The sequence below is a fragment of the Daucus carota genome, chromosome 8 (assembly GCF_001625215.2).
Source record: "Daucus carota subsp. sativus chromosome 8, DH1 v3.0, whole genome shotgun sequence".
NCBI lineage: Eukaryota > Viridiplantae > Streptophyta > Magnoliopsida > Apiales > Apiaceae > Daucus > Daucus carota.
The window spans coordinates 23,498,778-23,524,803 of record NC_030388.2 but is presented as its reverse complement, the minus strand read 5'-3'; the positions used below and the strand labels follow the sequence as shown (position 1 = coordinate 23,524,803).

At 35.3% G+C, this 26,026-nt stretch overlaps 3 protein-coding genes across 3 annotated transcripts; all 3 read right to left on the bottom strand.

The window, feature by feature from the left end:
- Positions 1-4,735: 4,735 nt before the first annotated feature.
- Positions 4,736-11,618, bottom strand: LOC108197425 (putative receptor-like protein kinase At3g47110). The gene is made up of 3 exons (XM_017365038.2): positions 8,893-11,618; positions 7,356-8,336; positions 4,736-5,263 (listed from the first exon to the last, which is right to left on the bottom strand). Exons 1-3 carry the CDS (start codon positions 11,402-11,404, stop codon positions 4,893-4,895), a joined length of 3,864 nt encoding a protein of 1,287 aa, XP_017220527.1. The 5' UTR covers positions 11,405-11,618; the 3' UTR covers positions 4,736-4,892.
- A 4,243-nt stretch (positions 11,619-15,861) lies between these two features.
- On the bottom strand, positions 15,862-20,212 carry LOC108197835 (putative receptor-like protein kinase At3g47110). Its single transcript, XM_017365547.2, has 5 exons — positions 18,818-20,212; positions 17,983-18,320; positions 17,728-17,780; positions 16,970-17,649; positions 15,862-16,228 (listed from the first exon to the last, which is right to left on the bottom strand). The coding sequence occupies exons 1-5, from the start codon at positions 20,142-20,144 to the stop codon at positions 16,008-16,010; spliced, it is 2,619 nt and encodes an 872-aa protein (XP_017221036.1). The 5' UTR covers positions 20,145-20,212; the 3' UTR covers positions 15,862-16,007.
- Positions 20,213-23,330: 3,118 nt separating this feature from the next.
- On the bottom strand, positions 23,331-24,341 carry LOC108198391 (putative receptor-like protein kinase At3g47110). The gene has a single exon (XM_017366143.2). The coding sequence runs from the start codon at positions 24,339-24,341 to the stop codon at positions 23,331-23,333; it is 1,011 nt and encodes a 336-aa protein (XP_017221632.2).
- Positions 24,342-26,026: the final 1,685 nt, after the last annotated feature.

Genomic DNA, 26,026 nt, shown 5'->3' with positions numbered 1-26,026 from the left:
TCCATCAAAAATTAAAAGCTGGTGGAGGATGATAGTAATTTTGAAAAAGCACACCTGACCCTGTATCTGTTAATTCCTGCTGCTAGCCCTTGTATTCGATATACTAACGGGTGTCAAAGAGATAATGATATATGTGAAATTTAGTGAACTCCTAGGGGATCATCGGAAATCTTTGCTTTGAAGGCAAACAATGCTAGTTGATCCGTTTAATTTCCACTTGTTGCTGCAGCAGCAGATGTGGAGATGAGGAACAAAGATATTACACGGGTCCAGTATCTGTTAAATCTGGCTGCTCTCATCCTGTAAGATGTTTCGAGTGCCGCGGACTAGTGTATATTAATATGCATGCACTTGCTTATAAGACTGAACTTGTGTGAAAATTCTCCTAACAGGTGTAGTCGTGTGGAGCGTGTTTGCGTGAGATTTTTATACAGGAGTTCTAAACTATTTTTGATTTTAAGCTTAGAATCGTCTATATTTATAATAAATCAAAATTTTACTTAAAATCAATCAATATCAATATACTTATATAAAGGAGAAGCGAGGGGCGTGTAAGTGACGTCTCTCACATCGCTTCGTTCTATTTTTCTAATTTTCTGGAATTTTTGGATGAAAAATATCAAAAATTAGAACTACCTTTTTTAGTTTCAGGTATATTAGAAGCAAGTTTCAGAATCTGATTTTATTTCAGAATACTTATTATATAAAGGAGAAGCGAGGGGCGTGTAAGTGGCGCCTCTCACATCGCTTCGTTCTATTTTTCTAATTTTCTGGAATTTTTGGATGAAAAATATCAAAAATTAGAACTACCTTTTTTAGTTTCAGGTATATTAGAAGCAAGTTTCAGAATCTGATTTTGTTTCAGATTATTTAATTATGAGAAAGGGTAGCACACAAGTTTCTCTGCACCTATAAATACCCCTTATAGATTGTAGGGTTGTGGATCATCTAAATACAACTCGGTGGTGCCGTTCTTCTGCAAAGGATGTTTATACAGTTTTAAAAAAATAAAGGATGTTGCAAGCAAAGGTAGTTATAGACCGCTATGTGGGAGTCGACAAATCCAAACACCGGAAAAGAATATAGTCTCGACATGATATTGATGGATGATATCAATAAGTTAACTATTATTGATGTATGTTTGTTGGTTATTTTTTTATAATATTTGTTTTGTTTATCGGACATGTTTGTTGTTAATTTTTACTAGCTTATAGCCCGTGCAAGGCACAGGAGCTCTTTAATTATTTATAATTTTTTTAAATATATTTTAAATGGTGTGACAAAATTTAATTTATAAATAATAAATCAAAATTTTCAATAAAATAAAATTTGAAATTATGATTTGTTTGTAAGTTAGAACCGTTGTAAATATACCATCACAGCCATTAATGTCTTCAAATAAACTATTGTAATCAACCCATTCCTTTTCTCGTATGTATCATGCTAAAGTGTTAAATCTTTCCTATCAAATTTTAATAAAATTTTGATTGAATATGTGAGGCCAACTTTTATTAGATTATAATTACAAATGTATTTTATATTAAAATTATTATAATGTGATTTAAATATTTTTCTAAATTATGGTTTTAGATGAAAATTGATAAATATAATTTGTTTTGAATTAAGAAAAGGAATCATAAACATGCAATAAGATGTAGAATCTGTTTGGGATTAAGAAAAAGTTTTTATATTCGTTCCTCACATAAATCCGGCTTACTGATTTTAAAATATATTATATAAAAATTGTGACGATGCGATTATATATATATATATATATATATATATATATATATATATATATATATATATATATATATATATATATATATATATATATATATTGAAACAGATAGTGCAATTTATATGATTCTACAAATAAAACTGTTAGAAAATATTTATTTTACATGAAAAAATCATAAACACATGAGAGACAGAATTTGTTTTGGATTCAGAAAAGGAATCATAAACATGCAAATAACTATCAGTTGCCTTATAGAACAGAAGTTAATTTTGTTCTAATCTAACGGTGATTATTTGTTTAATATACGATCCAACGGATGATAAGCTTTTGGACCATAAAACCAAGCGACCAAATTATCTTCTTTATGTTTATTATATATAAGTATATGATATGATTTACTTTGTATAGAGGAAAAAATTATTCAGGCATAATCTGTTTGCTCCGTTCAAGCAACTTTTAAGTGAAGGCTGTTTATACAGTATTAAAAAATAAAGATTGTTACAAGTAAGGGTAGTTATAGACCGCTATCTCACGGATTTAGATTAGATGTTTTTGTGCACAATCAATTATCCAAAAAAATTAAGATTCGTGCATTAAATTGTTAATATGTGTATAAATTTATTTTCATTTTTTCACCATGAATTATATTCCAATTTTGCAATTTTATATATTAGTATTGGTATCACATCAAGATTATTATAATATAAAATTTATTTTATCCTACAAATATTAACCTTGAAACATTAATATAAATTTTATAGACAACCACAAAATTATTTTATTCTACCACTATTAATATTACATCATTAATATAATTTTTATAGGTCGCCGCAACGCGCGTCTTCTCGACTAGTTGTAAATAAGTCGGAAACTGATTTCAAGGTCAAAAGTTAGTATGATGTACTTTTTTGATTGGTTTATTTTAATTTTATATTCTTAATGAAAACTAATCTTTACACTAAAATCAGTCATTTATATCATAAATTATTTATAATATAAAATTATTCAAATATATATTTTAAACTGAACATTTATTACATAATAAATCATAATTTTAATCAAACAAAATAAAAAGCTAAGAGATTAACAGATGTAGGGGTGTACACGGGTCGGTTCGGCTCGATTTTTAGCTAAAACCGTTACGAACCGTACATGTCGGTTCGGTTCGGTTTCTACCTTAAAACCGTTACCGAACCGTTTCAAACGGTTTTTTCGGTTCGGTTAACCGTCGGTTTGGTTACGGTTTTTTTATAATAAAAAATATTATACAAATTTAATAATCATCTTAAAAAAAATTTAATAAAAAATAAGGTATAATCACTATTAAATATTATTCATTAGTACGTATTTTACCAAAATAAATAAGAAAGAAAATATTTAAAATATAAATACTTATTAATATAATCGAAATGAAGTAGATGAGCACCGTTACGGTATGTAAAAGATGATCCAGAAATGTAAAGTATGAATCAGACCAGTGTTTTTTATTTATACAAGACTTAGTTACTACTCTACTGCTCTCTCTCTATTTAATATAACAAACTACTGTAACTCGGTGACTTGTAACTATAGTTGAGTTGGATAGTTCCTTGTTTAGCAGATAATAATATACCAATAATACTAAAGTAATAATTTTTTTTATATATAATATATAATATATAACAAATTATATAATACTATATAAGCGGTTCGGTTTTTCGGTTCGGTTTTAGGTGTAAAACCGTAACCGTCGGTTCAGTTGAGCTACGGTTTTTTTCGGTTTTTGTCGATTTTGATTTTTTTCGGTGTGATTTTTCGGTTTTTCGGCTCGGTTTCGGTTTTTCGGGTTTTTTTGGCTCACCTCTAAACAGATGTACTCGTGTACAACACTAACAATGTGTTCAGTGGTGGACCGAGAGTCAACGAAGGTAGAGAAGAGAAGCATTAACGCATTAATTAGAAAGCCAAAATTTTCCAAAACTGTTTTGATAAAAGAAACAATTAAGCGGTGTTTGGTTGGGTTTAAAAGTCTCATTTTTGAATTTATAAATTGAGAGTAACTTATTGGATCGTTTATATAAAAAATTTATTTGTCTAATTTTTATTTATAAACCAGAATTTGAGAAAATTCTAGTACTTAAGTGACTTGTTTTTATTTTTAAACTTTGATTTTACAAATATATCGAATATCTTTTCGGAATTTCATTTTTTTATCTGGATTGAACCGGACCGAAATTATAGACAGACCTGAATTCCGGTTTGGTCTGATCCGTCCCAAAACAAATCAAATTTAAAAAATTGAAACCTATATTATAAATAAAGTTAAAATTCATAACTTATTAAAACGAATAATATTAATTAATCACCGCAATTTAATAAAAATAGATATTATTAAATTTACAAATAAGATATTATAACTATAACTTGTAGGATACGTGTAAATTTGTATTATATTATAAATTTGAAAATGGATCATACACTACTTAGACTTTTTGTCAGGGCCAGTGTCGTAAAAAGCGGGAATCGGACTTAATTGATGAAGTAACCAGGATTAATCAGAGATTAATTGAATTGATCAGAAATTAATCGGATTATTTGATGATTAATCGGATATTTAATCTGTTCGACGAGCTACGGAAGGGACAGACTTTTAGACCAGAGTCTCAGGGGTACAAAATATGGAAGGAAACTTGCGCTGTCGAAGGTATGAACACTCTACCTGTTTGGTAAAAATGCTCAAAAGAGTTTAATTTGTTGTAAAATTTACGTGAACTTATTTTAATTAACTACTTGCAGACGATGTATCGGAAGTTGATAAATTGTTCTCCAAAAGTAAAGGAGTTGCTCCAAAGCTTAACATTGCAGGTAAAATGGCTTTCTACTCTATATATTTGTTGCGATTTTTATGGAGATTATATGAATTCGGATCTTTTCTAGGATCAACATATACCAAGCCTCTAATTGTACTTAACTGTTTAGTAATAACATCAGATTTTAGACCCGGAGTTGCTTGCTGATACATTATTATATCATCATTATTTATCATCATGACAGAAATATCTCCGCAAACATATACATTAGCAATAAAATACAATAGAAACAAGATATCTTGGTGAAAAAAAGACGATTAGTTTTCTTATGAAAGCATAGAACAGTAATCATCAATGAGGGACTAAAGTTCGTATCTCCGTAATAGGATCCCAAAGCTGTTCTTAATGGATTCCAGCTCCCTTAATAATTTACGCATGTCTGGTCGATCCTTTGGTGATGTCTTGGAGCACGCCAAACCAATTATGTACAATTTAGTCAGGCAATACTCTACTCGTTTGTCATCTCCTATACTTGCAGATGTCGTTAGCTTCATGAGTGGGTCACTAATGTTGATCACATCGTTAGGCAATGCCAGCGAGACAAAGCTGTGAAGGTTAAGACCATCCCGGAACATATGATGAGTAGGCTTTTTACCTGTCAGCATCTCCAGTAATAGGATCCCAAAGCTGTATGTGTCTCCCTTGGTTGTCATCTGGCATCCTATACCATACTCTATTACAAAGAAAATAAATATTCAAATTTTAGCCAAGAGGCCCAAGATAGAGTACAATCTATTAATCTCTCCTTCAGTCATGCAAATGATTCTCAAATATGTGTATGCAACCATCTGATTTAAATTTATGATTATTTTACTCAAGTCTAGGATAATATAAATTTCGTAGCATGAATTTGGGATTGCATGTGCTATGTATGTATGAAAAGCTTTACTATGAGCTTTTTCTTTTATTAAATTTAATTAGAACAATACTCTTAATACAAAACTTGTACTGAACAAAGAACAATTCTTCTCAGATTTTCAAATCAGGAAAGCAACCATAATACCAATTAGCCAGGATTACCTGGTTGAATAAAGGAATTCCTATCAATTAGCAACCTATCTCAAAGAAAACTATCAGAACATATCCCCAATAATATGTAGCTATTTAGATGGACATTCCTTAACTAGTGTATGTATATGTCTAGTTCTTCAAGATGAGTGAGAAATGAGAATCATTGACAGTAGCAAAGGTTTTCTCTTAACACTACCTTAGGGTTCAGGAGAGTCGGTGATGTAGGATAGGCCAGGGAGAAGGGTACAGGAGGATGATATTTACCTATCTTTACAGAGAATCGGTGTAGTCACAATTTAATTATAAAATTTATCCAAGAAATCAATTCATAGATTCATCTCTCATTAATAATTAAAGATAACAATAGTTTTATATATAATTAATTACTCAAGTTCTATCAATTTGTTGCTCTAGTTTCATATATCCACGTACATACGATCAATAAGTAGGCAAAAGCTGATCGTAATGATTTTCAACTTCTAGGAAATGTATCACTACAAAAATAGTATGAGGAGGGTACTTGTGTTTATTCTTCTGTTACCTTGATTCAGATGGAACTACTGTCCATCCTAGATTCATGGCCAAGTCTTAAACTCATCAATTTTTTGAAATTTTTTGCCCAAGCTATAGTGTCTAAGGGTCCGTGCTCATGCCTTAGTGTTGAGTGTCCAACACGAGCACTCTTGGTGAATTAATGAGTGTTTGTATTAGGCTAGTTTGAACAGAAGATTGCGAAAGCACTTTTGCTGCCAAATGTAGGCAGATAATTGCAACTTTAAAAAATAAAAATTAACGAGGCCAGCGCCATTCTGAGTTGTGGAATACATTAAATTCCTGATCTCTTTTTCATTTTTCCACTCGAAATCGTGTTTCTAGCTAGTAACTTACAACTGCAATGAGCAACTCCGGACCTTGCTTCTCCACAGTGGCAGAACCAATTTTGTGAAGGACCCATGTATAAAATATTTTAATTTTAATGTTCATAAGTTTATATTCTCTAACAATTTGTTAAAGAACTTCTCAAGGTCAGTAGGGGCTAAAAGAAAATTGTAACACCAAATCCGAAGGTCAGCCTCAGCTTCAGCCTCAGCTTCAGCCTCCTTGGCCCCTCCACTGGTTTGGCTACTGCATTTCTATACATCCTTAAGCTTTATGAGGATGCCACAGCAAGGTTTTTCAGCTTGGTCTTTAATTTAGATAGCTAGAGATAAGCAGAAACATTCTCAAAAGTTAAGTGCGGACTACTTACTGATTGTTGAGATATTATTAAATAAAATCATTTTACTTGATGGCATCTAGATTTACAGCATCAGTTGAAGAGTATATGAATGAGATGTGAATTGTTAATTTAAGGACAAATTAGCTGAAGAGAGAATCCTGGAACTGAAGAAAGGAGTGGTCGTGATGATGAAGATATTTATAACTAATGCAGTTATGAATTCATCCAAGAATTAATATAGCATTCCCTTCATATAAGGTGCAATAGATACTCTTAGCCATTTTCTAAGAGGTGTTCACAAGAGGGATGATATAAAGAAGCTTTAATCATGTACGTCTAGCGTAATAGTTAATACAGTTTTCTTTCTTTTGTGGCTCATTTTTTTTTTCTGGCTCTCTGTTATTCTATTTTCTTCTTATTAAAAGATAATTTAGTACGCCTGCTTAGAGCATTGTTTGCTAAACTAGAATGAGTCAATTCTTACATTAAGCCCCAGATGATTTCATATATCAATGCAGTTATATAGTAACTTTACCTGGAGCTATATATCCGGGGGTTCCTCGAATTCCAGTTGAGCTACTGCCTTGGTTGAAGTTTGGGGATTCAGGAAGAGAAGTAGCCAATCCAAAATCTGCAATACATGCAACTCGATTTTTGTCTAGTAAGATGTTGCCTGGTTTTAAATCACAATGAACTATGCAACATATTTGTTGATGGAGATAATTGAGTGCAGAGGCCACATCAGTTGCTATATTTATTCTGGTCTGAAGGCTAAGTATATGAGGTTTGATGGGTCCATCACAAAATTTTTTGTTTGTTGGACACAGAGACATATCTAAACTCCCACAATCCATGAACTCGTAAAGAATAGCTCGAAAATCATGACCCTCCTGATCTACACTTGTGCATGCAGTTATCATCTTTACAAGGTTTGGGTGCTGAATGTCTCTTAAGATTCGATACTCGGTGTTGAAGCTTCTCACTGCACCTCTACGCTCAAGGTTAAATACTTTGATTGCCACAGCTGTCTCTGTTCCGTTTTCTATTCCACTTTTCCCTGAGATGAATCTTCCTTTATAAACAGAGCCAAAAGCACCTGCTCCAACTAAGTTGGTTGAGGAGAATCCATTAGTTGCTTGACGGAGATCCATGTATGACAGTGTGACTAATTTTGGATCCATGTACTTGCTCCTAACCTTTTCCAGCATGCTTAAGGTATCATCAATACACGGCCGAAACTGTGGCACCTCCATGGCACATTTCACACCAATGTCAAAAAGCATGCTCAGGCAGATCTCTGTTTCAGCTGCATTACCTGTATCTAGTTCATGTAAATTAACTGGATCAATAATATTCCTTACGCTGTAGGGCAAGGCGTTGGAAACAAAATTCTGAAGCTTGAAGCCTTCATCAAACATTAAGTCAGTGGCCTTCTTTCCCGTCAGCATCTCCAGCAATATTATTCCGTAGCTGTAGACATCCCCCTTAGTTGACACCCTGCTGCCCCGATAATACTCTTGTCCATAAAATATGACAGCGATCAGAGTTAGAATCTATTAGCAAGTATTTGAATAGATCACAAGAGAAGTAGATTCTCAAGTTCACTAATTATATATAGTACTATTTCCATTTAGTTCTATCTGTATCAAATCATATTGCAATAATGCTCTATTATCTGCTCCATTAAACTAATTTACACTTGTTAAATATACCTGTATGACCAATTCTAACAGTTTTTGAAAATGGTAGAGTCAGTTAGATATGTTATCGTGAAAATAGATGTGTGGAAAAGAATTGAGGAAACTGTTGCCATATTTGTGGTAATATAGTGATTTAGAAAATTATCATTAATAGATAGCTATAACTAATTGCATGTTGTAGTACAAGTGCCTAAGAGGACTTTAGGTCCCAGTATAAGTTAGTTGTTAGGTTCTATTCTAAACGCATTAACACATTAACTTATTTAATCTTAACTTGGGGGGTCGTTCGGTCCAAGTCTTACATGTTCTAGTGTGGAATTGACAACAAATAATAAAGATTTCATGTATGAAGTGTGGTAAATGGTTTTATACCTGGAGGCATATATCCACAGGTTCCTGCTACTGCAACTAAACTGCTGTGCGTTGTACTGTCGATTTCAGTAATAAGCTTTGCCAGTCCAAAATTTGACAAATGAGCGCTCATGTTTGTATCTAGCCATATATTGCTTGGTTTTAGATTACAATGTACCATGGGATGATAATGTTGATAATGAAGATAATCAAGTGCAGTAGCCACATCAATCGCGATGTTTATTTTGGTACCAAGGTTTAGTGTCCGAGGTACATTGTGTGCATCACTGAATGTCATATTTGTTGGATGCAGCCAACTCTCTAACCTCCCATGCTCCTTTAAATTGTAAACAATAGCTCTAAATTCACGGTTTTTTACGGTACTCAAGCATGTACTTCTAATAGTAACAATGTTTCTTTGGATCATATATAGCAGGACTTTGCACTCAGTGTTGAAAGCTTTGGATGATTCTTCGTTAAATACTTTGATTGCCAGAGATTTTTCTTGGTATTCTGAACCAATCTCTCCTTTGTACACTGACCCAAAACAATCCTTGCTGACCAAGTTGGTTGGTGAGAACCCATTAGTTGCTTGATGCAGTTGTTGGTATGGCACTCTGATGAATGGTGATAGTACCTGCCTAGTTGGGCGAGACATTTTTATTTTCCTTTTTATCCAGCTGAAAGCAAGAAGCCTCCATATATGAACTCTTGAGAAGAGAAACTGATCTGAAGATTTTATTATCCAGCAGAAAGTAAGAAGCCCTAGTATATAACCTATTAAGAAGAAAAGCTGATCTGAAGACACTTTGTGTTTATTTGATCTATCACTACTGCATCTTGGTAGCTGTAGTCCAGGTATGCCTCCACAAAGCCCTGTGTTACCTGCTATTGAGAATTCAATGGCATTGGCGAATACTCCCTTTGTAGGTACCTCACCTTCAAGATTATTCCAACTCAGATTCAAATATATTAAGGATAGGGTTGCAAAGAAATCCGGGATTTTCCCAGATAAGTTATTACGAGAAAGATCAATATTTTGCAAACTTCTTAAATTTCTCATTGACTGGGGGATGTAACCCTGGAAGAAGTTGCCTTGAATGTATAGTGAATTGAGGGCAATGCAGGCACCCAGCTGTGCGGAAATCAAACCAGAAAACTCATTTTCTGAGATATCCAATTCGATTAAGGTTTTTAAAGTACCAATACCTGGTGATAGAGATCCAACCAAATGGTTTCGGGAAAGATTTAATTTGACTGAAAAAGGAGAAACATGAAAAAATTCGTTGGGTATAGTCCCACTGAGGTTATTTTGAGACAAATCCAAGAGGACCAACATTGGACAATTTCCAAAACTAGGAGGAATGGTTCCGTTCAAATCATTATTTTCTAAACGTATCTCGTCCAACATAGATAGGTTCCCTATGGAGGTCGGAATGTTCCCCGAAAATCTGTTGTTAGAAAGAATAACACGTTGCAACTTTCCAAGTTTGGTGATTTCAGGGGGAATAATGCCCGTGAAGTTGTTCCCTTGTAAAGATATGAAGATCAAGTTGATAAATTTAGATATTCCGGGAGGGATGCTTCCGGAGATCCAATTATCTGCTAAGCTTATCATTGTGAGCTCAGTTGATAGATTAGCTGTACGAGGGGGTAATGATCCATGTAAATTATTGGCCCCTACATTCAGTATCTCTAAGCTGCTACAATTGATCAACGATTCGAGGAAACTCAAGTCACCCTTTCCCCCAAATCCTAGGTTATTATTTGTCAGAACTAATTTCTGAAGAAACAGTAACCATCCAAAATCTGCAGGTATGGGACCGATAAAACTGTTGAACTGCAAGTCAATAACTTGAAGTTTTGAAGCATTAGAAAGTGAGATGGGGATGGTTCCACTTAATCTGTTATCAGATAACTGAATCTTTTCTAGATTGTGATGGGTCAATCCAAAGTCAGTTGGTATACTTCCTTGAAGTTCATTATTGGCCAAATTAAAGACATTCAGTGATGAGAGATTGAAAACAGAATTCGGGATCATACCAGATAGGTTATTGGAAAAAAGTTCGAGAATGACTAACCTGTCAACTCGTCCCAAGGTATCTGGTATTTTCCCTTCCAAAGCATTTTGTCCTAAGCTTAGAACTTGAAGCCTGAAAAGACGGTCTACTTCTTGAGGAATTGTGCCTTGAAGACTGTTGTTGGTAAGAACAATTTCAGTCAGGAAACTCATGTTTCCTATATCACGTGGCAAAGAGCCCACAAAACCTTTAGATGCAAGGTTTATGCTGGTGACTCTTTTGTGCTGTTCGCTGCATGTGATGCCTGCCCAGCTGCAGAAGTTGAGAGTCATATTCCATGAGCTAAAAGCTCCTTGAGGATCATGTATGATTTTTTCTTTGAAGGCCAACAATGCGAGTTGATCTGTTTCGTTTCCCTGTACGGTAGCAGTAGAAGTTGGGATGATTTGAGTCAGGCAGATGAGGGACAAAGATAGTATACAATTCCAGAATTTGTAAACTCCTGCACTCATCTTAATTCCGAGGTTTTACTCTCTCCCTTTTCCTTTTTGTTTCCTCTCTAACCTTACACCTGTGTCTGCTATACTAATAACGAGTGTTAGTGGATGCTGCGGATTAATGTGAATGCACATCCTCAAGTCACCAGGTCCATGAAAATGGTAGCCATCTGGAAATTTCCTTGCACTAGAGGGAATGTGAGACTTTTCAAAAAAAAAACAAAAAAGAAGGAAAGAAAGAGGGCATGTGAGACCTACCAATTTATTGTCGCCTGCAATGTAATATTGTAAGCTATAATACATTCAATTTAGCGGTAAACAAATTTGTCTTGGATGGAGACTGACAATAAGTCTACTGGGAGGAGACCTGGCCATTTGGGCGGTCCGTGCCGGGTTGGCCACAGTCCGGTCTATAGAATCATGGCTCCTGGCTGGTCCGTGTGACCGGACGGTCGATTTGGTCTTAAGTCGGGTTTCAGCCGGCGGACCGGTGGAATTTTATCAAAATAATTTTATATTTTAATTTATTTTAATCAAATTTTTAGTTTTTGTTAAAAGAAGACAGTACAACGTATAAATTTTATTACTTACAAATAATTTGGGAAAAACTCCTATCTAAAAATGAAATAAAATGAATTGATGCAATAAAAAAATTAAAATCAAATAAATAAAATTAAAAAATGCTAAGCCCATAGACTACGGTACGGAAATACATAATTTTTTGTTTAGATGTAATGTCTTCCACCCACCTAATCCAAACCAAACATACTCAGTATAGCTTAGAGCAGCGTCCAAAGAGAGTAAGATGTACGCAGCATTGCCCCTGCCCTTAAAGCAGAGAGGCTGTTTCTTCTGTGAAGACCCCGGCTTAGTGCACAATAAATAATAGAGTGTGTGATATAATATTAATATACCTTGCCGATGGCCTTCTTCACATGGGATTTACCTAAACAATTCCCGTTTGTTGATGATGGGTGACAATGATATGTGTAATCCATACACGGCCAAAGTAATAATAACCAGTACACTAAACGGCACCAATCCAATGGAGCATACTTTTTTCCTTCACCCAAACCCATGTAATATTACTGTAGACTATGTTGACACGAATTTAGATACGCCCACCACAAGAATACGGTTGTCATGCCAAAATCACGTAGAAACCGCGTGAAACCTTGTCAAATTTTTCGACGAACCAACATCCGTGATGATCCATTAATACGCACTTGTTAACGTAGTTGCTCCAAATTTTTTTAACAAAACCACCCACAAGAATTGCACTGAAACCGAAGAGTATGTAACATGCCACGTTCCTCACACCATGTGTATCAGGCAGACAAGAAAATGCAGTGGTAATAGCAATGGATATTTAATTTGTTTATGAAACTGTAATGTAAATGATTTTCACTCAGACGGAAAGTCATTACCTGTATCTATAAGTTTCAAAAACTACTCGTACATTGAAGTACGATCAGATGGTGGGAGAGAAGAGCACGATCTAATGGGTATATTTTTTGGAGAAGGATGGTGCTCCCTTTTCCGTAACCGCTGCAGAGAAGTAGCGTCTCTCGCCCAACCTTTCCCTCTTGTTTACCTTTTCTGTTCCGTTTTCTTTTCATATATTTTCTTTTTCTTTTATTTGTGCTATCTTTAATATAGGTTTTATATGAATTGCTAACTATAAAATATTCAGATTCATCGAATTAACATATATAATTTTAAATTTAAATTTTGAGAACCCATATGTACATAAATATATGGGGTCGCGTTCAAAAGAGAACCAATACTTAAAATAGAATTATAGAAATACTAAAGTTTTGTTGCAGAATCATATTTTTTACACAGATTTTCAGGATATAAATCTAAATCTTTTTTTTTTTTGCATCGTTGTGTAATCAAAAGTAATTTCAAAATATAATACATAAATAATATATTCTTTTCATGTGTAGTTCTACTGCAGAACCCTAACTAATACTAGAAATAAGCTAATGGTTCTAAGGGTTCTATGACTAATGGTTTTAAGTGGAACATGACCCTAAACATATGTATTTGAATATTATAATTAGTGAAGATGAAGAGTCTAATTTAAATATTTGTAAAGCATAATGTGATTGGAAATGTATTAGTTATAATTCAACACAATAAATGACAGGAAATAAAAATATTATATATGAATCAACAGGTTGGAGATCCAGTATGAACAGATACAAATAATTCAGCTAACTGAGATGAACACTCGTTCACCGAAAAAAGTTCATTAATATGTTTAAATTTCAGTGAATAATAAAGTTCAAAAGTTCAAGACATTTCTGTTGTCGAAAATTGTTTGTCAATTTAGATTCGAGAACTAGAAGATCCCAATATAATTGTACTGATTATTCGTAATCAATTTACAGAAGCAACAACAACTTGTACTTATTATTCGTAATCAATTTATTGACACAACCAGAATGAACAGATCAAGCTGTTCATTAAGCAAGGGTACAAAGATCAATTTTAGTATTAGTCATTTGTAAGCCGGATTAGTGGACTAAGTGTCGATACATACGAAGTTATCGGACAACTTTTGTGTAGATTTGAATACGCTAATCCAAACTCTGATTGTATACTTCCATCAAGTTGATTATTGGTCAAATTATAGACTTCTAGTGACGAGAGATTGAAAACAGAAGTTGGGATCATACCAAATACATTAGTGGGAAAAAGTTCAAGAATGACTAACCTATTAAGTCGTCTCAAGGTATCTGGTAACAGATATTGGCCCTTATCATCTCAGTTTAATAAATAATGTCCAGAATATCACATTCTATAAAAATGATCTCAAAATATCATATCAAAAAACAAATTTAAGTCGTATTTATACAAAACGCAACATTGTGTAGCGTTTTAGGGTAAAAAAAATTCCCATTTTTCTAAAGTTAAAAAACACTACTTAAAGTGAGGTTATGGTTGCAAAACGCTATTTTAATTTGTGTTTTGGGACGCTACTTAAAGTGTTGTTTTGGTTTCAAAACGCAATTTTAAGTTGTGTTTTGAGTGGAAAACGCAACTTCATCCTAGATTACTAATATTATTTTTAAAAAAGAAAAAAATAGGGAAAATGCAATAAAAGTTTCCAACACAACATTATGTTGTGTTTTGGTAGATTTTCAAGTAATGCAAGACACAATTTCACGTCTTGTGGTGATACGCAGGGCTATCTTTTTTAGTTATGATATTTCGGATATTTTAACTCTAAATTAGGATGATGTTGCGGGTCTTTTTCGTATGGTTCCTTCCAAAGCATCACGGCCACTTCCAGCATGGAAAGACGTTATTGTTATATAAATAAAATAAAATTAAATAAAACTTAAAGAAATCCTAATTAGATAAATATAAATTTATTAATTTTATTGGAAAATAAATATCTTTAGTTATATAGTCAATATTCCGAAATAGATAGCACACGATTAATCGATTTAGAAATTATTTCCCAATAAATGTCGGATAATTAATCAGTTTAGAAATTGTTCCATGTAAATTCCAGCCCGTGCACTATAATCGGCAATTCGGCATGTCCCGTCAATTCTTTGAAAAAAACAAAACTCACAGATACTTAGGTTTTGTTCCCTGACAACCGATTCTCGAGGAGCTTTTATCTAACACAGCTCCATTACCATCGAATCGGATAAGAAATTTTCTTATCCACAGAAAATTATAACGGATATTTAAAAAAACGAAATTTTAATCTGGACCCTTGAAATATAAATCCCACGGCTCTCTGTCAAGGACACGGAGCCTACTAGCATATCATAGTACTGTTAGACACGTCTATGAATAATAAAAATTTTCAAAATGGATTATAAACTAGCCTTTTCTATCAGGCGTACAGATATGCGAGCTAAACCTGCGTTGCAGAAGGTATCAACACTCTACCTGTTTGTTAAAATGTTTAAATGCTCAAAACAGTTTATTTTGTTGTAAAATTTATGTGAACTTCATTTATAATTTACTTTGCAGAAAATGTATCTGGAGTAGCTACAGGAAGTTGATAAATTGTTCTCCAGAAGTGAAGGAGTTGCTCCGAAGCTTAACATTGTAGGTAAAATGGGTTTCTTCTCTATATATTTGTTGCGATTTTTATGGATATTATATGAATTTTGGATCTTTTCTAGGATCATCCACGTATATCAAGCCTCTGATTGTACTTGACTGTTTAGTAATAACTCTAAATTTTAGACGCGGAGTTGCTTGCTGATGCATTATTGTATGCTGTTGGTTACACAAACTCTTATAATCTGTTGGATGGAAATTACACCACTCTTATTATCATCAGGACAGAAATATGTCCGCAAACGTATACATTCACAATAAAATACATTAGAAACAAGATTTCTAGGTTAAAAAAAAACGATTAGTTTTTGATGAGATCATACTGCAGTAATCAACAATGAGGGACTAAAGTTTGTGTCTCCGTATTATTCTTTTAAAACTGAGGTAGCACAAGTATATTAACTTAGAAGCTGTTCCTGATGGATTTTAGCTCCCTTAAAACGGTACACATGTCTGGTCGATTCTTTGGTGATATCTTGGAGCATGCTAAACCAATGTTGAACATTCTAGTCAGGCAATCCTCTACTCATTGGCCATCCCCTATATCTGCAGATGTCATTACCTGCATGAGTGGGTCGGCAATGTTGATTACATCGTCAGGCAAGGATATCGAGACAAAGTTGTGAAGGGTGAGACCTCCCCGAAACATACGATGACCGGGCTTCTTGCCTGTCAGCATCTCCAGTAATAGAATCCCAAAGCTGTATGTGTCTCCCTTGGTTGTCATCTGGACTCCTAGACCATACTCTATTAACCAAGAAATAATAAATTCAAATCTCTAGCCATAAAGTGCAAGATAGAGTTCAATCTAATACTTCAGTCATGCAATGACTCTTACCCTGGTGCTTGATTCAACTACTTTATCAAATATGCGTATAGTGTATACAACCATTAGAATTGAATTTACCATTATTTTAATCAATGATAGGCTATTATCACTTTCGTAGCATGAATTTGGGAAATGCATGCTTTATGTATGTATGAAAAGCTTTACTTAGAGTTTTTATTTTATAAAATTTAATTAGAACAATAAACTTAATACAAAAATTGTAGTGAACAAAGAAGAATTTCTCTCAGTTATTCAAATCAGGAAAGCAACCAGCCAGTATTACCTGCTTGATTAAAGAAATTCCTATCAATTAACAACCCATCTCAAAGAAAACAATTAGAATGTATCTCCAATAATATGGAGGCAGAGCTACTTGGATGGACATTCACTAACTCGTCTATGTATATGTCTAGTTCCTTGACTCGTGTATGTATATATGTAGTTCCTCAAGATGAGTGAAAAATGTGAATCATCGATAGCAGCAAATGTTTTTATCTTAACACTACCTTAGGGATTAGGGTTCATGAGAGTTGATGATCTGGGACGGGTCAAGGAGAAGGGAGAAGGGTAGAGGAGGTAGATAAATACTTCAAGTCTTACATTTTACCCCAGAAGATTTCATATATCTTTAATTCAATGCAGTTTTATAGTAACTTTACCTGGAGCTATATATCCGGGGGTTCCTCGCATTCCAGTTGAGCCGCTGCTTTGGTCAAAGGTTGGGGATTCAAGATGAGAAATTGCCAGTCCAAAATCTGAAATATGTGCAACCATTTTTTTATCAAGCAGAACGTTGCCTGGTTTTAGATCACAATGAATTATGCTAGATATGCAGCGATGATGGAGATAATTGAGTGCACAGGCTACATCAATTGCTACATTTATTCTGGCATGAAGGCTCAATATTTGAGGTTTGATGGGCCTATCACGGTTATTTTTGCTTGTTGAATGCAGCCACATCTCTAAACTACCACGATCCATAAATTCGTAAAGAATAGCTCGAAAATCATGACCCTCCTGATCTACACTTTCGCATGTAGTTATTATCTTGACAAAATTTGGGTGGTGAATGTTTCTTAAGATCTGATACTCGGTGTTGAAACTTCTCACTGCACCTCGACGCTTAAGGTTAAATACTTTGATGGCAACAGGTGTTCCAATCCCATCTTCTATCCCACTATTCCTTGAGAGAAGGCGAAAAATTTTGTCAGTAGATTCTCCTTTATAAACAGAGCCAAAACCACCTGCGCCGACTAAGTTGGTTGAGGAGAATCCATTAGTTGCTTTATGCAGATCCATGTATGACAGTGTAATTGAGCTTGTATACATCTTCTTTGTCCTACACAATTAGGATAAACAATTGAATGTCTAATTGATATATCTACATGCAAATGAACTATGGAAAATGTACCCGTACATTTTCATGGTTCTTGTAGCTTTCCACTCTGCAGTTAGGAAACTTCTGTCGTCCTGGAGCAAAGCATTTAATCTCAAATTTTAGAGAAAAAAAACTACATGCAGAATAGTAAACATCAATTTTTGAACTTAAAAGATGATGTATTATGCAGTTAAACAACCTCAGAGATAGTAACTTTACATTTGATCGCTACGGTCTAATGCTAAAACATCCAAGCTTTAAAAATAAGAATAATTAGAGATGTACATTACACACCTTATAAATGCTCCTAACATTTTCCAGCATGCTTCGAGTGTCATCCATATACGGTCGTAACTGTGAGACCTCCATGGCACATGTCACCCCAATGTTAAAAAGCACACTCAGACTGGCCTCTGTGTGTGCCACATTACCACTATCAAGTTCATGTAAATGAACTGGGTCAATAATCTTTCTTATGCCGTCAGGCAAGGCATTGGAAACAAAGTCCTGAAGCTTGAAACGTTCATCAAACATGGAGTCAGTAGTCCTTTTTCCTGTCAGCATCTCCAGTAAAATTATTCCGTAGCTGTAGACATCCCCCTTAGTTGACACTATGCTTCCCCGATAGTACTCTTGTCCATAATATATCAGAGCGAGGAGAGTTAGAATCTTTCAGCAATTATTTGAATAAATCACAAGGGAAGTAGTTTCTCTTGTTCACGATGTGCACTACTATCTGCCTAAAACTATTTTAGACTTATTAAATACATCTGTAAGGATAAATTCCGCAAATTCTTGAGGACTGCACAGCCATTTAGAGTTAATAACAAGTAAATAGATGCAAGAAAAAGAATCAGAGGACATTATTCTCATATATGTGGCAATGAAAAGGCTGAAGTACAAAATTGTCATACATATAAAATTGCATGTTGTAGTACTAGTGGAAGTGCAGAAACTTCAGGTCATAGATTCGTTAATTGTTAGGGAGCACTGGCATTAACATGTCTCAAATTAACATGTTCTGTCCTAACACGGGGGTGGCTCTGTCCAAATCTTACATGTTTTAGTGAGAAAAGAACTACACACTAAATAAAAAATTCATGTACGAAGTGTAATATAGTTTTTGTACCTGGAGGCATATATCCAGAGGTTCCTGCTAATGCAGTTAAACTGCCCTGCCTTGTGCTGTTGATTTCTGTTATAAACTTTGCCAGTCCAAAATTTGATACATAAGCTCTCATGTCTTTATCTAGCCATATGTTGCTTGGTTTTAGATTCCGATGTGCCAAGGACTTATCCAATTGATTATGAAGATAAGCAAGTGCACTAGCTATATCAATGGCTATGTTTATTTTGGTAACTAGGTTCAGTATCTGAGGCATGTCTTGTGTATCACTAAATGTCATATTTCTTGGATGCAGCCACCTCTCTAAGCTCCCATGCTCCATGAATTTGTAAACAATAGCTTTAAATTCGTGCTTCCTTACAATCATCGAGCATGTACTTATAATCTTAACAATGTTTCTGTGGCAGATTTTTTGGAGGACTTCGCACTCGGTGTTGAAAGCGCTGGATGATTCTTCATTGAATACTTTGATTGCAAAAGCTTTTTCTCTGTATTGTGGACCAAGTTCTCCTCTGTACACTGACCCAAGACAATCCTTGTTGACCAAGTTGGCCGGTGAGAACCCAATAGTTGCTTGATGCAGTTCTTGGTATGGCAATCTGATGGATGGTACGGAAATGGGCCTCTTTGGGCGAGACTCTTTTATCATCCTTTTCATCCAAAAAAGGCAGAAAATAAGAAGCCCTAGTATATAACCTATTAAGAAGAAAAGCTGATCTGAAGACACTTTGTGTTTTTTTGATCTATCACTACTGCATCTTGGTAGCTGTAGTCCAGGTATGCCTCCACAAAGCCCTTTGTTACCTGCCATTGAGACTGCAACTGCATCTGCGAATACTCCTTTTGTAGGTATCTCTCCTTCAAGATTATTCCAACTCAGATTTAAATATATTAAGGATAGGGTTACAAAGAAGACCGGGATTGTCCCAGATAAGTTATTACGAGAAAGATCAACATTTTGCACACCTCTTAAATTTTTCATTGACTGGGGGATGCAACCCTGAAAGAAGTTGCCTTGCATGTATAATGAATTAAGGGCAATGCAGTCACCCAGCTCCATTGGAACCAAACCAGAAAACTCATTTTCTGAGATATCCAATTCAACTAAGGTTTTTAAAGTACCAATACCTACTGCTAGAGATCCAACCAGATGGTTTCGAGAAAGATTTAATTTGATAGAAAAAGGAGAAATATTAAAGAATTTGTTGGGTACAGTTCCACTGAGGTTATTTTGAGACAAATCCAAGAGGACCAACATTGGACAATTTCCAAAACTAGGAGGAATGGTTCCATTTAAATCATTATCTTCTAAATGTATTTCGTCCAACATAGACAGGTTCCCTATGAAGGCCGGAATGTTCCCCGAAAATCTGTTGGTATTTTTTTACTATTGTAGATGATTATACTAGAGCTACTTGGGTATTTTTAATGCCTAACAAACAACAAGTACTCAGTATATTTCAGAAATTTGTTTTTTATGCCCAGAATCAGTTTCATAAATCTCTCAAAGTGGTCAGGTCTGATAATGGTAGTGAGTTTATGAGTCATTCTTTCACTACTTTTCTTAACAGTCTTGGTGTTGTTCATCAAACTTCATGTCCTTATACACCTCAACAAAATTCCAAAGTTGAGAGAAAACACAGACATTTGCTTGAGATTAGTCGAGCTCTTAGGTTTCAATCTGGTTTACCAACCAAGTATTGGGGAGATTGTGTTTTAACAGCTGCTCACTTGATCAATATGTTACCCACACCTGTTCTTAACTACAAATCTCCTTTCCAAATGCTGCATAACAAACCTCCAGATTACTCTTTGTTGAAAGTATTTGGCTGTCTTTGTTTTGCTTCAGTCCATTCTAATGATAAGTTTGCACAGAGGGCTATCAAATCTGTGTTTATAGGTTATCCTTTTAATCAAAAGGGATACAAGCTTCTTGATCTTGATACTCACACAGTATTTGTTAGTAGACATGTTGTGTTTCATGAATGTACATTTCCATATCATTCTACAAATATAACACAGCCTACAAAATCTATGTCTGAGTTTCAAGACTGGTGTACTGGTTCTCAATCTTCTTCATCTATATTTGTCAATGGCACTTCTCAGAAGCCTGTCACACGTCATATAGATGAACCTACATGTTCTCCTATTGCTGACACCAATTGTTTTACTCCAGTCGAAAACACTGCTATGTCTCCACAAACTTCTTTATCTGTTCCTTTTTTAGATAATTCTCAGCAACCTGAAGATAGCACATTTGCTACTTCTGTTGTCCAGCCTCTTAGACAGTCCACTAGAGGTACTTCTCGACCAAAATGGTGGCAGGATTATCATGTCTCTAATGGACATAAGAAGACATCTTTGAATGTGCTTGATTCCAAAGCACATGAGACTGCCTTATTGTCATCTCTCCAACAAGATCCTAATCACACAGAATTTCTTGCTAATTCTGCAAAGATTATTGAACCCAAGTTCTATCATCAAGCTGTTTCTAATCCTTTGTGGGTTGAGGCTATGCAAAAGGAACTGCAAGCTTTAGAACAGAATCATACTTGGGATTTGGTGTCCTTACCACCTGGCAAGAAAGCAATTGCCTGCAAATGGGTTTACAGGATCAAATATTTAGCAAATGGTCAAATTGAACGAAACAAGGCTCGTTTAGTTGCAAAGGGTTATACACAGCAAGAAGGAGTTGATTATCATGACACGTTTGCTCCTGTGGTCAAAATGGTTACTGTACGCAGTTTGTTTGCTATTGCAGCAGCCAAGGGTTGGATAATTGAACAGCTAGACGTGAACAATGCCTTTTTACATGGCACCCTGAAGGAGGAAGTTTATATGGAGTTGCCTGCTGGTTACATCAACACCATTGGTATTTCTCGTTTGGTATGTAGATTAGTAAAGTCTATATATGGTCTTAAGCAAGCGTCTCGTGAATGGTTTGACAAGTTAACTTCTTTTCTCATTGAAGAAGGCTATGTTCAGTCCAAGACTGATTATTCCATGTTCACATATCAGTCTTCTGGCAATTATATTGTGGTCTTAGTCTATGTGGACGACATTCTTATATCTGGTAATAATGGTGAGATTATCTCTGCTTTGAAGCAGTCACTTGATAGCAAATTTGGGATCAAAAATTTGGGTGCTGTCAAATATTATTTAGGATTGGAGGTGAGCAGGGATAAAACTGGTATTTTTGTCTCACAGCAGAAGTTTATATCAGATCTTTTGGCTCTTGCTGAGTTAACTGATTGTCGACCACTCTCAGTTCCTTTGGATCCTCATTTGAAATTGTATGATAATGATGAATCTGGACCTTTAATCAAAGAACCATCAGTCTACAGGGCTTGGATTGGCAAGCTTATTTACCTTAATACTTGTCGTCCTGATATTTCCTTTTCTGTCCAACTCTTAAGTCAGTTCATGCATGCTCCGCGTGTCAAACACTTAGAAGCTGCTGTTCGTGTTCTTCGATATCTAAAGTGCACCAGGACTCATGGATTGTTTTTTCCTTCATCCAATGATCTGTAGCTCAGAGTGTACAGTGATAGTGATTGGGCTGGTGACCCCAATGACAGACGCTCAGTTGGTGCTTATTGCTTGACTTTAGGTCCTGTTGTCATTTCCTGGCGATCTAAAAAGCAACATGTTACTTCCAAAAGTTCAGCAGAAGCTGAATACCGTGCTTTGTCTGATGCCTCATGTGAGGTTCTTTGGATCATTAACTTGTTACAAGCTTTACAGTTGTCTCTTCCAGGACCCATTCCCATGTTTTGTGATAGCAAGGCAGCTATCGATTTAACTGCTAATCCAGTTTATCACGCTAGAACGAAACATATTGAACTTGATGTTCATTTCATTCGTGAAAAAATTCAGGCTGGCATTGTCAGTGTTACTCAGATTTCTACCAAAGAAAACCTTGCTGACATCTTAACAAAGGGTTTGGGCAAGGTTTTACACTGGACTTTTGCTCGCAAATTGGGTCTTTGCATTTCTCCTCAAACTCCAATTTGTGGGGGGGGATAAGCAAGCTCACGCAGCAACAGCAACTTCTGTTCAAGGGGAGGCTAAAGATATAATGAGAAGTCAACAACCATTACAAAAGAAACTGTTAGTTGCTTTTGGTTAATAACAGAATTACTCCCTCCGTCCCAACCATTTCTTTACACTTTCCTTTTTGGGGTGTCCCATCCAATTCTTTACATTTCAAAACTTACCAAAAATAGTCAATGGGTCCCGCCACTTCTCCACTTTTTTTTTCTTTTCACACTACTTTTACTCCACTATCTTCATTTTATACATTAAAATTCAATGGGTCCCACCACTTCACTCACTTTTCTTTCTCTTTCTCATTTACTTTATACATATTTCTTAACCTCCGTGCCCAACCCATTTGATAACAAATGGGAGGGACGGAGGGAGTAGTTAGTTAGTGGAGCACACCAACTACAGCTCATACACAGCTGTCATTGTACATACTAGTATATAAACAAAGTGTAACAGAGCTATTCATTATCTAATGGAAAATACAGTAGTTCATATCTTTTTCTCTCTTAGCTAGTTTACACAGTATGAAAGTCATTAAGATCCGATTATCTGCTAAGTTTATCATTGTTAGCTCAGTTGATAGATTAACAACAGAACTGGGCAGTGATCCTTGTAAATTATTGGCCCCTACATCCAGTATCTTTAAGCTGCTACAATTGATCAACGATTTAATGAAACTCAAGTCATCCTTTTCCCCAAATCCTAAATTATTATTTGTCAGAACTAATTTCTGAAGAAACAGTAACCGTCCAAAATCTACAGGTATGGGACCGGTAAAACTGTTGAACTGCAAGTGAATAACTTGAAGTTTTGAAGCATTACAAAGTGATATAGGGATCGTTCCACTTAATCTGTTATCAGATAGCTGAATCTTCTGTAGATTGTGATGGGTCAATCCAAGGTCTGATGGTATACTTCCTTGAAGTGTATTATTGGCCAAATTGAAGACATTCAATGATGAGAGATTGACAACAGAAGTCGGGATCGCACCAGATAGGTTATTGGAAAAAAGTTCAAGAATGACTAACCTATTAACTCGTCCCAAGGTATCTGGTATATTTCCTTCCAAAGCATTTCGTCCCAAGCTTAGAACTTTAAGACTGAAAAGACGGTCGACTTCTTGAGGAATTGTGCCTTGAAGACTGTTGTTGGTAAGAACAGTTTCAGTCAGGAAACTTATGTTTCCTATATCACGCGGTAAAGAGCCCACAAATGCCTTAGATGCAAGGTTTATGCTGGTGACTCTTTTGTGTTGTTTGCTGCATGTGATGCCTGCCCAGCTGCAGAAGTTGAGAGACATATTCCATGAGCTAAAAGCTCCTTGAGGATCATGGATAATTTTTTCTTTGAAGGCCAACAATGCTAGTTGATCTGTTTCGTTTCCCTTTACCATAGCAGCAGAAGTTGGGATGATTTGAGTCGGGCAGATGAGAAACAGATATAGTATATACTTCCAGAATTTGTAAACTCCCGCACTCATCTTAATTCTGAGGTTTTACTCTCTCGCTTTTCCTTTTTGTTTCCGGTATGACCTTACACCTGTGTCTGATTTACTAATAACAAGTGTCAGTGGATGCTCCGGATTAATGTGGATGCACATCCTCAAGTCACCAGTTCCAGGAAAATGGTAGCCATCTGGAAATTTCTTTGCACTAGAGGGCATGTATCGTATGACCTACCAATTTATTGTCGCCTACACTATAAGTCATAGTACATTCAATTTACCGGTAAACAAATTTGTCTTGGATGGAGACTGACAGTGAGTCTGCTGTGAGGTCTGCATGTTAATTTGTTCTAACATGTGATTGTCAAAGATTTGTATACAACTCATTATGTTCCAGCTATTGGATGATCCAACGGCTGGCATTTAATAAATTCAACGTCTGGCATTTTTTTCACTTGGTGGGTCATCAAGCGGGAAAAAAAAAAGCTGGTGGAGGATAATAATCTTGAAAAAGCACACCGACCCTGTATCTGTTAATTCCTACTGCTAGCCCTTGTATTTGATGTACTAACGATTGAAAACAGAAGTCAGGAATCAGGATCGCATTCTTCCCAAGGTATCTGGTATATTCCCTTCCAGAGCATTTTATTGGCCCCTAGTTCCAGTATCATTAAGCTGCTACAATTGATTAACGATTCAATGGAACTCAAGCCATCCTTTTCGCCAAATCCTAGATTATTATTTGTCAGACCTAATTTCTGAAGATAGAGTAACCATCCAAGATCTCAGGTATGAAACCGGCAAAACTGTTGAACTGCAAGTCCATAACTTGGAGTTTTGAAGCATTAGAAAGTGATATAGGGATGGTTCCACTTCATCTGTTATCAGATAGCTGAATCTTTTGCAGATTGCAAATTGCAATGGGTCGATCCAAAGTCTGATGGTATACTTACTTGAAGTTGATTATTGGCCAAATTGAAGACATTCAGTGATGAGATATTGGAAACAGAAGTCAGGATCTTACTCGTCCCAAGGTATCTGGTATATTCCCTTCCAAAGCATTTTGTCCGAAGCTTAGAACTTTAAGCCTGAAAAGACGGTCTACTTCTCTATCACTCAGGAAAATCATGTTTCCTGCATCACGAGACAGAGCCGACAAAACCTTTGGACGTGAGGTTTATGCTGGTTACTCTCTTGTGCTGCTTGGCAGCTTGCCGCAAGTAATGCCTACCTGATTGCAGAAGCGGAGAATCATATTTCATGAGCTAAATGCTCCTTGAGGATCATGAATAATTTTTGCTTTGAAGGCCAGCAATGCTAGTCAATCTGTTTCGTTTCCCGTTACCATGGCAAAATATGTTTAACATGCATAAAAAGATAAATATGTTGTAATTTTTTTTTGTTTAACAAAATGATATAGGTAAACCGGAGAAAGGTCCAGAGTCACAGAAACCACAAATAATACCAAAAATAACAAAAATAACAGAGTTGAGAGAAAAATCCTAAATACAATATATTAATGCTAGATAAGCTAACATTTTGATTTTCAATAGAAAACGCTAGATCTATTGCATTTTAACAGGAAAACGCTACATGAAATGCCAATTAGGATTTCAAAACGCTAGACCATACAGCGTTAAAGAATGAAAATAGAATAAACACTATACAAACTAGTGTTTTGAATTGCAAAGTGATAGGTTAGAATCATCTTCTGGTATTTG

What these genes read in the sequence shown, in the direction of transcription:
- LOC108197425 (XM_017365038.2), bottom strand. Translation starts at nt 11,404, where the DNA reads ATGAGTGCAGGAGTTTACAAATTCTGGAATTGTATACTATCTTTGTCC. An exon ending in CTGTGGATATATGCCTCCAG is followed by an intron (nt 8,337 to 8,892) that starts GTATAAAACCAT and finishes TTTATGGACAAG; the next exon opens with AGTATTATCGGGGCAGCAGG. An exon ending in CCCCGGATATATAGCTCCAG is followed by an intron (nt 5,264 to 7,355) that starts GTAAAGTTACTA and finishes TCTTTGTAATAG; the next exon opens with AGTATGGTATAGGATGCCAG.
- LOC108198391 (XM_017366143.2), bottom strand. Translation starts at nt 24,341, where the DNA reads ATGAGTGCGGGAGTTTACAAATTCTGGAAGTATATACTATATCTGTTT.
- LOC108197835 (XM_017365547.2), bottom strand. Translation starts at nt 20,144, where the DNA reads ATGTTGGACGAAATACATTTAGAAGATAATGATTTAAATGGAACCATT. An exon ending in ATGTTAGGAGCATTTATAAG is followed by an intron (nt 17,781 to 17,982) that starts GTGTGTAATGTA and finishes GCTTTGCTCCAG; the next exon opens with GACGACAGAAGTTTCCTAAC. An exon ending in GCTACAAGAACCATGAAAAT is followed by an intron (nt 17,650 to 17,727) that starts GTACGGGTACAT and finishes CTAATTGTGTAG; the next exon opens with GACAAAGAAGATGTATACAA.